The 12990-nt window shown below is 44.5% G+C and overlaps 1 protein-coding gene across 3 annotated transcripts in view; it reads left to right on the forward strand.

Moving 5' to 3' along the window:
• sh3gl3a (SH3-domain GRB2-like 3a) overlaps positions 1-12990 on the forward strand; it is a 46609-nt gene that overhangs the window by 30888 nt on the left and 2731 nt on the right. For all 3 annotated transcript variants that reach the window (XM_036981191.1, XM_036981192.1, XM_036981193.1), the window contains exons 2-7: positions 561-629; positions 3122-3194; positions 4073-4216; positions 5380-5513; positions 5816-5974; positions 12358-12461. In XM_036981191.1, coding sequence (XP_036837086.1) covers positions 561-629; positions 3122-3194; positions 4073-4216; positions 5380-5513; positions 5816-5974; positions 12358-12461 — 683 coding nt within the window. The remainder of the gene's footprint in view (positions 1-560; positions 630-3121; positions 3195-4072; positions 4217-5379; positions 5514-5815; positions 5975-12357; positions 12462-12990) is intronic.

Below are 12990 nucleotides of genomic sequence, written 5' to 3' on the forward strand. Positions count from 1 at the left end.
TCCCCCAGTATCCCTGATCTGATTTCTTTCTCACACACTAATCAATCTAATGAGTGTTACTGCATGATAAATGTGTGTGTCTGTGTCAGTGAGAGCACATCAACAACAAGAAAAGTGATGACACTAATACTATCTCTCTGTCTTTCCTCTTGCTACCCCTCCCTACCCCTCCATCCCCTCCCTACCCCTACCTCCATCCCCTCTCTCTCTCTCTCTCTCTCTCTCTTTCCATTCCCTCTCTCTCTTTATCCCCACCCCTCTCTCTCTCTCTCTCTCTCTCTCTCTCTCTCTTTCTCTCCCCACCTCTTTCTCTCCATCCCCTCTCCCTCTCTTTCCCTCTCTCTCTCCCTACCTATCTTTCTCTCTCTCCATCCCCTTTCCCTCTTTTATCTCTCTTTCTCTCCCACTCTCTCTCTCTCTCTCCCTCCATCCCCCCCCCCCTCTCCCCCCCCCCCTCTCTCTCTTTCCCTACCACTCTCTCTCTCTCTTTCCCCCCCCCCTCTCTCTCTCTCTCTCTGTCTTTCCCCACCACTCTCTCTCCCTCCCCTCCATCTCTATAGTTGCTGAGTGAAAAGATAAGTGGTGCTGAAGGGACAAAGCTGGATGAAGACTTCATGGAGATGGAGAGGGTAAGGATGACAGAGACGGCGCTATTAGCAACGCAAAACATCCTTGTAGTATACACAATGGCTGGCTCTGGGCTGTAGTGTCCCCTAGGTATCTAGGATCAGATTCCCCTCCACCTATCCTGAACTTAACCATTAGTAGGGAAAATGCTAAACTGAACTAAGATCAGTGTCTAAGAGAAACTTCACTCTACTCCCAATGGTTGCGTCCCAAATAGCAACCTATTCCCTATGTAGTTCACTTTTGTTGACCTGAGCCCTATTGGCCTTTTTTCAAAGGTAATGCACTTTATAGGAAATAGGGTGCCATTTATGACAGAGACAATAACTCCCAGACCTCAGGATGAATGCACTACTGCTCTTTTACTGTCCACGATGGTGTTCTTCCGTGGTCCCGGGTATTCACAGGGGTTCAGGCTTTTGTTCAAGCCCAGCACTGGGGACAGACTTCAGTTCAACGTCTAGTGTTGATTTACATTTGGTTAAGTTGTCAGCTGACGTGAAATCAACGTAATTTTTTTTTTATATATACAGTGGATGTCGGAAGTTTACATACACTTAGGTTGGAGTCATTAAAACTCGTTTTTCAACCACTCCATAAATGTCTTGTTAACAAACTATAGTTTTGGCAAGTCAGTTAAGACATCTACTTTGTGCATGACAGAAGTCATTTTTTTCCAACAATTGTTTACAGACAGATTATTTCACTTATAATTCACTGTATCACAATTCCAGTGGGTCAGAAGTTTACATACACTAAGTTGACTGTGCCTTTAAACAGCTTTGAAAATTCCAGAAAATGATGTCATGGCTTTAGAAGCTTCTGATAGGCTAATTGACATAATTTGAGTCAATTGGAGGTGTACCTGTGGATGTATTTCAAGGCCTACCTTCAAACTCAGTGCCTCTTTGCTTGACGTCATGGGAAAATCAAAAGAAATCAGCCAAGACCTCAGAAAAAACATTGTAGACCTTCACAAGTCTGGTTCATCCTTGGGAGCAATTTCCAAATGCCTGAAGGTACCACATTCATCTGTACAAACAATAGCACGCAAGTATAAACACCATGGGACCAGGCAGCCGCCATACCGCTCAGGAAGGAGACGCGTTCTGTCTCCTAGAGATGAACGTACTTTGTTGTGAAAAGTGCAAATCAATCCCAGAACAACAGCAAACGACCTTGTGAAGATGCTGGAGGAAACAGGTACAAAAGTATCTATATCCACAGTAAAACGAGTCCTATATCGACATAACCTGAAAGGCCGCTCAGCAAGGAGACTGCTGAGCCACTGCTCCAAAACTGCCATAAAAAAAGCCAGAATACGGTTTGCAACTGCACTTGAGGCCAAAGATCGTACTTTTTGGAAAAATGTCCTCTGGTCTGATAAAACAACAATAGAACTGTTTGGCCAAAATGACCATCATTATGTTTGGAGGAAAAAGGGGGAGACTTGTAAGTTGAAGAACACCATCCCAACCGTGAAGCATGGTGGTGGCAGCATCATGTTGTTGGGGTGCTTTGCTGCAGGAGGGACTGGTGCACTTCACAAACTAGATGGCATCACGAGAAAGGAAAGTTATGTGGATATATTGAAGCAACATCTCAAGACATCAGTCAGGAAGTTAAAGTTTTGTCACAAATGGATCTTCCAAATGGACAATGACCCGAAGCATACTTCCAAAGTTGTGGCAAAATGGCTTAAGGACAACAAAGTCATGGTATTGGAGTGGCCATCACAAAGCTCTGAGCTTAATCCTATAGAACATTTGTGGGCAGAACTGAAAAAGCGTGTGCGAGCAAGGAGGCCTACAAACCTGACACAGTTACTAATTGGCTGTATGTAAACTTCTGACCCACTGGGAATGTGATGAAAGAAATTAAAGCTGAAATAAATCATTCTCTCTACTATTATTCTGACATTCCACATTCTTAAAATAAAGTGGGGATCCTAACTGACATAAAACAAGGAATTTCTACTAGGATTAAATGTCAGGAATTGTGAAAAACTGAGTTTAAATGTACTTGGCTAAGGTGTATGTAAATTTCCGACTTCAACTGTACATTCACCATGTCATTGGATTTGGGATAAAAAAAAAAGGCGAAATGCCCTTACGTTGATGATTTGGGGTAAAATGACGTGGAAACAACGTTGATTCAACTAGTAATTGCCCAGTGGAAACACACCTGAATGAACCTATCATTGAGTGTTTAAGTGGTTGAGTCAGGTTCCTGCAGGGGGTGCAGGCTTTTGTTCCAGCTCAATACAAAAAAACCTGATTCAACTTCTCAACTCACCATCAAGTGTTTGAGTTGTTGGATCGGCTGTGTTGGTACTGGGCTGAAACACAGACCTACAATAGGCTGGAAGGGCCTCCAGTAGAGGTCGACCTCTAGTCTCCAGGACCAAGGTGGAAGAACAGTTGTCTTCTTGTAACCAATACGTGCTGAAATAAAGACCCGCTCTATTGAGCTAACATGATCATCTTGTTTCTAGAAAATCGATGTCACCAACAAATCAGTGTTGGACCTCTTGACCAAAACAACAGAATACCTACAACCTAACCCAGGTGAGACAACACTTTACAGAATATTGACTAATGTTCAGAGTTGGTGAAGATGATATCTTTGAAGTTGGTTAAATAATGCAGAAGTTAAAGAACTTTACTATGTAGGTGAATGGTTAGGATGGATGGAAGGGGTGGATGGATGGATGGATGGAAGTGATGAATGAATGGATGGATGGATGGATGGATGGAAGTGATGAATGAATGGATGGATGGATGAAGGGGTGGATGGATGGATGGATCAGGTGGATGGATGGATGGAAGGATGGAAGGAAGGGGTGGATTAATGGATGGATGGAAGGGTTGGATGGATGGAATGGGTGGATGGATGGATGGATGGATGGAAGGGGTGGATGGATGGATGGAGGGAAGGGGTGGTTGGATGGATGGAAGGGGTGGATGGATGGGGTGGACAGATGGATGGATGGATGAAGGGATGATGGATGGATGGATAGATGGATGGATGGGGTGGATGGATGGATGGATGGATAAAGGGATGGATGGATGGATGGATGGAGGGGGTGAATGGATGGATGGAAGAGGTGGATGGATGGATGGATGGAAGAGGTGGATGGATGGATGGATGGAAGGGGAGGATGGATGGATGGAAGGGTTGGATGGATGGAAGGGGTGGATGGATGGAAGGGGTGGATGGATGGATGGATGGGTGGATGGATGGATGGAAGAGGTGGTTGGATGGATGGAAGGGGTGTATGGATGGAAGGGGTGATGGATGGATGGATGGGTGGATGGAAGGGGTGGATGGATGGATGGATGGATGGATGAAAGCAAGTCAGCAGTGTGATGCAGGGTGGTATGTTGCTGGTGACAAATAAAACAAACACAAATAAAAAGTGATCCCTCCATGTGTTTTGCTGTAGCTTCCAGAGCCAAGTTGGGGATGTTAAACACAGTGTCGAAGATGAGAGGACAGGTGAAGACCACAGGATACCCACAGACCGAAGGCCTACTGGGGGACTGTATGATGCGCTATGGACATGATCTGGGAGACCAGTCCTCCTTCGGTATGAATCACACACACACACGTTCAGCACACATACATGCACACACACACACAGACACACACGCTGTGCTATGTGAGGGCTGTGAGGAGCACGAGAGGAAGCCTTTGAAAAGCTTTTCATCCTAACCTGACTGTGCACACGCCCACCAACCCACCCACGCTCGCTCGCTCGCCACACACACACACACATACACACACACACACACACACACACACACACACACACACACACACACACACACACACACATACACCCTGTGTGCAGCCAGCTAGTCTGTACTGTGTTTCCGCCTGTGAAAACCTGTGGCTTTGTTGAGCTGCTTCCCGTCTCAACTCTGACACCTGGTGGCTACAAAACGTACTTACTCTGAACATGGGTTTTGATAATATCATTAGTATAGGCCCAGTTTCCCAGACACAAATGAAGGGTAGTTCTAGACTAAAGCCCATGTTCCCATCTTAGTGAAAGATGAAGGCCAGGACTCAATGGAAGGTGTGCTATAGAGCAGTACACTTGGCAGCAGACAATGCGCCTTTTAAAATACATTCGGTGATCACATTCATAATCATTGCTGCGAATGTTGGTTCAAGCATGAATAACCTTCAACAGTGTGCTGCTCTGTGAATGAATCCCAGCCTAGACATCTGTGTCTTGAAAACCAGACCTTAATATTCAATATAAACTTCAAACAGGTGTTACATTATCCAGTTATCAACTATCTAGAAACCAAATAATTATTTCTCAGGGATCTCGATTTTAACTTTGCAATTCCATTGAATAATGCACACTGATATGGAATTCTATATATAATTGCTATCTAGTTAATTAATTGATCCTGCATCACCTTCTTGCTGTAAGTTGTTAGCGACACATGAATTCAGTGAAAGTGGCCCATGCGGGAATCAAACCCTCAACCCTGGTGTTTGCTAGCACCTTACTCTCAAACCCACTCACTGTCACAACCACCATGTTTCTGTTTCACATGTTTCGCTCGTATCTGACAGCAGGGTCCTATTATGTTGAACCGTAGAAAAAGGTTTTGCAACAGAAAATGAAAACAAGTGTTTCTTATTGGACAAGTTCGGGTAGGTCCCTCCCAGTTTTGGCCTGTTTTCTTCTGTTTGGTACCTTGTGAATACGAGCCAGGTGTTTTTTGTCTGCAGGCGGTGCGTTGGTGGACATCGGTGAGGCCATGAGGCAGATGGCCGACGTGAAAGACTCTCTGGACATCAGTGTCAAACAAAACTTTATTGACCCACTCCAGAACTTACAGGACAAAGACCTCAAGGAGATCACGGTCAGTGGTATATTACATCTCAGTGTCTATTAGCTTTCAGAACTCCATGTGTGCATCACAAATGGCACCCTATTCCCTTTATAGTGCACTACTTTTGACCAGGGCCCATATGGGATGCGCATAAAAGTTGTATACTTGCAATTTTGTAAAGTTGTATTTTGCAATGTTTAATTTGTATTAGTTATTTTAAATGTTTCATGAAGGTTTTGAGGAGGGCCGTCGTCAATTCCTCCTGGGAAGAGCCTCTGTACTGCACCATATTGGCCCTTGTCAATCATCTCTCCTGATTGTCTTGTGTGCAGCATCACCTGAAGAAGCTGGAGGGGAGGCGGTTGGACTTTGACTATAAGAAGAAGCGTCAGGGGAAGGTGCCTGACGAGGAGATCCGTCAGGCAGTTGAGAAGTTTGAGGAGAGCAAAGAGCTGGCCGAGAGGAGCATGTTCAACTTCCTGGAGAACGATGTGAGTGAATAGTAGAGGCATACGCTACCTGTTGTAACGGTTCTCGCTCTCTCGTTCTCTCTCTCTGAAAAAGAGTGCCACCATGTGGTGGTCTGCAATAGAGGTGCCAGTTTCCATTATAGGTGAACTGTCCAAGCGCCCCGGTTAGAGGATGGAGATGACCAGTAGGAGGCAGGGATACAATTCACACATTTCCATACACCAAACAGACACACACACACACACACACACACACACACACACACACACACACACACACACACACACACACACACACACACACACACACACACACACACACACACACAGCAAAGAGGAAGAGGAATAGAATCTCTGAAAGTGGTTTTGTGGTCAGTGACGCACAAACACACGATTGGGAAGTCCAGGCTTGTAGGAAGGGTCCAGGGTGAGTTGTATTGAGGTGGCAGGTAGCCTAGTGGTTTGAGCGTTGGGCCAGTAACCAAAAGGTTGCAGTATCAAATCCCTGAGCTGACAAGGTAAAAATCTGTTGTTCTGCCCCTGAACAAGGCTGTTAACCCATTGTTCCCTGGTAGGCCGTTCTTAACTGACTTGCCTAGTTAAATAAAGGTAAATATATATATAAACATTAAGGTGGTGCAGAGTTCTTGTCCTTGTAGGAAGGGGTGAGTTGTGTTGAGGTGGTGCAGAGTTCTTGTCCTTGTAGGAAGGGCCCAGTGGTGAGTTGTGTTGAGGTGGTGTAGAGTTCTTGTCCTTGTAGGAAGGGCCCAGTGTTGAGTTGTGTTGAGGTGGTGCAGAGTTCTTGTCCTTGTAGGAAGGGGTGAGTTGTGTTGAGGTGGTGCAGAGTTCTTGTCCTTGTAGGAAGGGCCCAGTGTTGAGTTGTGTTGAGGTGGTGCAGAGTTCTTGTCCTTTTAGGAAGGGGTGAGTTTAGGTGGTGCAGAGTTCTTGTCCTTGTAGGAAGGGCCCAGTGGTGAGTTGTGTTGAGGTGGTACAGAGTTCTTGTCCTTGTAGGAAGGGGTGAGTTGTGTTGAGGTGGTGCAGAGTTCTTGTCCTTGTAGGAAGGGGTGAGTTGTGTTGAGGTGGTGCAGAGTTCTTGTCCTTGTAGGAAGGGCCCAGTGGTGAGTTGTGTTGAGGTGGTGCAGAGTTCTTGTCCTTGTAGGAAGGGGTGAGTTGAGGTGGTGCAGAGTTCTTGTCCTTGTAGGAAGGGCCCAGTGGTCAGTTGTGTTGAGGTGGTACAGAGTTCTTGTCCTTGTAGGAAGGGGTGAGTTGTGTTGAGATGGTGCAGAGTTCTTGTCCTTGTAGGAAGGGGTGAGTTGTGTTGAGGTGGTGCAGAGTTATTCTGACCTGTTGTCTCTCTGCACCCCCTGTGTCCAACTAAAGAACAGGCTTGAATAGGTCTGTTACCTCACCAGATAGGACCTGTGATTGGCTGACCAGGTCAACTGACTGTGTTCCCTGGCAACCTGGTCCCTAACAGGCCTGAGGCTGAGATGGGGGATGGTAGCCTCTGCTGCAGCTGAAAAGTCACAGAGTTTATTTCTATGTCCTAACCAGAGAGAGGGTTCAGTGAGGGTTTCATGATTAAAGTTATAGGGTTTTGTAAACACGTTCTCTCTGTTTGTGACACTCGCTGGAGCTCTGAGGCCTAAACACCCTGCTAGCAGAATCAATCAAGCAGTGTGGTGCCAAGACAGCTTCTCCCTCAATGTCAGCAAGACAAAGGAGCTGGTCGTGGACTACAGGAAACAGAGAGCCGAGCAAGCCCCCATTCACATCGACGGTGCTGTAGTGGAGCAGGTTGAGAGCTTCAAGTTCCTCGGTGTCCTCATCACTAAGTATCTATCATGGTCCAAACACACCTCCTCAGGAGGCTGAAAATATTAGGCATGGGCCCTCAGATCCTCCAAACGTTTTACAGCTGCACCATTGAGAGCATCTTGACTGGCTGCATCACCACTTGGTCTGGCAACAGCTTGGCATCCAACTGCAAGGTACCACAGAGGATAGTGCGGACGGCCCAGTACATCACTGGCGCCGTGCTCCCTGCCATCCAGGACCTCTATACCAGGCGGTGTCAGAGGAAGGCCCAACATTTTTTCAAAGACTCCAGCCACCCAAGTCATATGCTGTTCTCTCTGTTACTGCATGTCAAGTGGTACCGATGCACCAAGTCTGGAACCAACAGGACCCTGAACAGCTTCTACCCCCAAGCCGTAAGACTGCTAAATACATAACAACACAGCTACCTGGACTGTCTGCGTTGACCCTTTTTGCACTAACTCTTTTGACTCATCACATACGCTGCTGCTACTGTTTATTATCTGTCCCTTTATCCTAGTTATATGTACCTATCTACCTCAATACCTCATACCCCTGCACATTAACTCAGTACTGGTACCCCTTGTATATAGCCAAGTTATTACCTCATACCCCTGCACATTAACTCAGTACTGGTACCCCTTGTATATAGCCAAGTTATTACCTCATACCCCTGCACATTAACTCAGTACTGGTACCTCTTGTATATAGCCAAGTTATTACCTCATACCCCTGCACATCAACTCAGTACGGGTACCTTTTGTATATAGCCAAGTTATTACCTCATACCCCTGCACATTAACTCAGTACTGGTACCTCTTGTATATAGCCAAGTTATTACCTCATACCCCTGCACATCAACTCAGTACGGGTACCTTTTGTATATAGCCAAGTTATTACCTCATACCCCTGCACATCAACTCAGTACTGGTACCTCTTGTATATAGCCAAGTTATTACCTCATACCCCTGCACATCAACTCAGTACTGGTACCTTTTGAATATAGCCAAGTTATTACCTCATACCCCTGCACATCAACTCAGTACTGGTACCTCTTGTATATAGCCAAGTTATTACCTCATACCCCTGCACATCAACTCAGTACTGGTACCTCTTGTATATAGCCAAGTTATTACCTCATACCCCTGCACATCAACTCAGTACTGGTACCTCTTGTATATAGCCAAGTTATTACCTCATACCCCTGCACATCAACTCAGTACTGGTACCTCTTGTATATAGCCAAGTTATTACCTCATACCCCTGCACATCAACTCAGTACTGGTACCCCTTGTATATAGCCAAGTTATTACCTCATACCCCTGCACATTAACTCAGTACTGGCACCTCTTGTATATAGCCACGTTATTACCTCATACCCCTGCACATCAACTCAGTACTGGTACCTCTTGTAATATAGCCAAGTTATTACCTCATACCCCTGCACATCAACTCAGTACTGGTACCTTTTGAATATAGCCAAGTTATTACCTCATACCCCTGCACATCAACTCAGTACTGGTACCTCTTGTATATAGCCAAGTTATTACCTCATACCCCTGCACATCAACTCAGTACTGGTACCTCTTGTATATAGCCAAGTTATTACCTCATACCTCTGCACATCAACTCAGTACTGGTACCCCTTGTATATAGCCAAGTTATTACCTCATACCCCTGCACATTAACTCAGTACTGGCACCTCTTGTATATAGCCACGTTATTACCTCATACCCCTGCACATCAACTCAGTACTGGTACCTCTTGTAATATAGCCAAGTTATTACCTCATACCCCTGCACATCAACTCAGTACTGGTACCTTTTGAATATAGCCAAGTTATTACCTCATACCCCTGCACATCAACTCAGTACTGGTACCTCTTGTATATAGCCAAGTTATTACCTCATACCCCTGCACATCAACTCAGTACTAGTACCTTTTGAATATAGCCAAGTTATTACCTCATACCCCTGCACATCAACTCAGTACTGGTACCTCTTGTATATAGCCAAGTTACTACCTCATACCCCTGCACATTAACTCAGTACTGGTACCCCTTGTATATAGCCAAGTTATTACCTCATACCCCTGCACATTAACTCAGTACTGGTACCCCTTGTATATAGCCAAGTTATTACCTCATACCCCTGCACATTAACTCAGTACTGGTACCTCTTGTATATAGCCAAGTTATTACCTCATACCCCTGCACATCAACTCAGTACGGGTACCTTTTGTATATAGCCAAGTTATTACCTCATACCCCTGCACATTAACTCAGTACTGGTACCTCTTGTATATAGCCAAGTTATTACCTCATACCCCTGCACATCAACTCAGTACGGGTACCTTTTGTATATAGCCAAGTTATTACCTCATACCCCTGCACATCAACTCAGTACTGGTACCTCTTGTATATAGCCAAGTTATTACCTCATACCCCTGCACATCAACTCAGTACTGGTACCTTTTGAATATAGCCAAGTTATTACCTCATACCCCTGCACATCAACTCAGTACTGGTACCTCTTGTATATAGCCAAGTTATTACCTCATACCCCTGCACATCAACTCAGTACTGGTACCTCTTGTATATAGCCAAGTTATTACCTCATACCCCTGCACATCAACTCAGTACTGGTACCTCTTGTATATAGCCAAGTTATTACCTCATACCCCTGCACATCAACTCAGTACTGGTACCTCTTGTATATAGCCAAGTTATTACCTCATACCCCTGCACATCAACTCAGTACTGGTACCCCTTGTATATAGCCAAGTTATTACCTCATACCCCTGCACATTAACTCAGTACTGGCACCTCTTGTATATAGCCACGTTATTACCTCATACCCCTGCACATCAACTCAGTACTGGTACCTCTTGTAATATAGCCAAGTTATTACCTCATACCCCTGCACATCAACTCAGTACTGGTACCTTTTGAATATAGCCAAGTTATTACCTCATACCCCTGCACATCAACTCAGTACTGGTACCTCTTGTATATAGCCAAGTTATTACCTCATACCCCTGCACATCAACTCAGTACTGGTACCTTTTGAATATAGCCAAGTTATTACCTCATACCCCTGCACATCAACTCAGTACTGGTACCTTTTGTATATAGCCAAGTTATTACCTCATACCCCTGCACATCAACTCAGTACTGGTACCTCTTGTATATAGCCAAGTTATTACCTCATACCCCTGCACATCAACTCAGTACTGGTACCTCTTGTATATAGCCAAGTTATTACCTCATACCTCTGCACATCAACTCAGTACTGGTACCCCTTGTATATAGCCAAGTTATTACCTCATACCCCTGCACATTAACTCAGTACTGGCACCTCTTGTATATAGCCACGTTATTACCTCATACCCCTGCACATCAACTCAGTACTGGTACCTCTTGTAATATAGCCAAGTTATTACCTCATACCCCTGCACATCAACTCAGTACTGGTACCTTTTGAATATAGCCAAGTTATTACCTCATACCCCTGCACATCAACTCAGTACTGGTACCTCTTGTATATAGCCAAGTTATTACCTCATACCCCTGCACATCAACTCAGTACTAGTACCTTTTGAATATAGCCAAGTTATTACCTCATACCCCTGCACATCAACTCAGTACTGGTACCTCTTGTATATAGCCAAGTTATTACCTCATACCCCTGCACATCAACTCAGTACTGGTACCTCTTGTATATAGCCAAGTTATTACCTCATATCCCTGCACATCAACTCAGTACTAGTACCTCTTGTATATAGCCAAGTTATTACCTCATACCCCTGCACATCAACCTAGTACTGGTACCTCTTGTATATAGCCAAGTTATTACCTCATACCCCTGCACATCAACCTAGTACTGGTACCTCTTGTATTTAGCCAAGTTATTACCTCATACCCCTGCACATCAACTCAGTACTGGTACCTCTTGTATATAGCCAAGTTATTACCTCATACCCCTGCACATCAACTCAGTACTGGTACCTCTTGTATATAGCCAAGTTATTACCTCATACCCCTGCACATCAACTCAGTACTGGTACCTCTTGTATATAGCCAAGTTATTACCTCATACCCCTGCACATCAACTCAGTACTGGCACCTCTTGTATATAGCCAAGTTATTACCTCATACCCCTGCACATCAACTCAGTACTGGTACCTCTTGTATATAGCCAAGTTATTACCTCATACCCCTGCACATCAACTCAGTACTGGTACCTCTTGTATATAAGTTACAAGTTATAGTTACTCATTATGTTTCTATTATTACTTTTATTATTACGTGTTTTACTTTTCTATTATTTCTCTATTTTCTTTCCCATCAGAAAGCATTTCACTGTTAGTCCACACCTTTTGGTTACAAAGCATGAAAAAATACAACAGGATTTGAATCAGTCAATCAGTTGTATATCCCGTATTGACAACAACAGTTGTCACAAAGTGCAGCACTTTACAGTACAAACGCAATGTCAATCTTACCAAGAAATAGTTCACTACATGTTCTTCATACAAGATAAAGTGCTTGATAAGATGGATAATATGTTGTGTTGTGTGTTTGGTAGGTGGAGCAGGTGAGTCAGCTGTCAGCGTTGGTTGAAGCTGCGTTAGACTACCACCGTCAGTCTTTGGAGATCCTAGAAGACCTCAACACCCAACTACAAAACAGGCAACTAACTAACTACAGCTACCACACTCCACAGTCCCTAAACAGCCTGCCTCCTCGTCTCCTTCCCTTATTCTGCACTGATGTGAAAGAGCTGGACACGTGAAAGCAACTCCCTAGTGAGCATCCGCCATTTTGCTTTCACCTTTTCAGTTTTCAATTCAGTAATTCTGATTCAAGTTGAAATTCACTGCCTGAATTAAAAAATCATCCTCAGTTCACATTCTAATTGCACTAAATTGAAAACCAAATTGAAGGAAAACCAACCAATTGAAGGAAAACCAACCAGTTGAAGGAAACAGGACAAGGACAGGAGGAAACCACTTTAGACTATGCAGCCAGTAATGTACACATGTTGTTGGGCCACAGTGGATAACATCATAATGCCTCTCACAGGGTATCCTCAGCCAGTAATGTACACATGTTGTTGGGCCACAGTGGATAACATCATAATGCCTCTCACAGGGTATCCTCAGCCAGTAATGTACACATGTTGTTGGGCCACAGTGGATAACATCATAATGCCTCTCAC

Source organism: Oncorhynchus mykiss, chromosome 6, assembly GCF_013265735.2.
Source record: "Oncorhynchus mykiss isolate Arlee chromosome 6, USDA_OmykA_1.1, whole genome shotgun sequence".
In the NCBI taxonomy this organism is placed as follows: domain Eukaryota; kingdom Metazoa; phylum Chordata; class Actinopteri; order Salmoniformes; family Salmonidae; genus Oncorhynchus; species Oncorhynchus mykiss.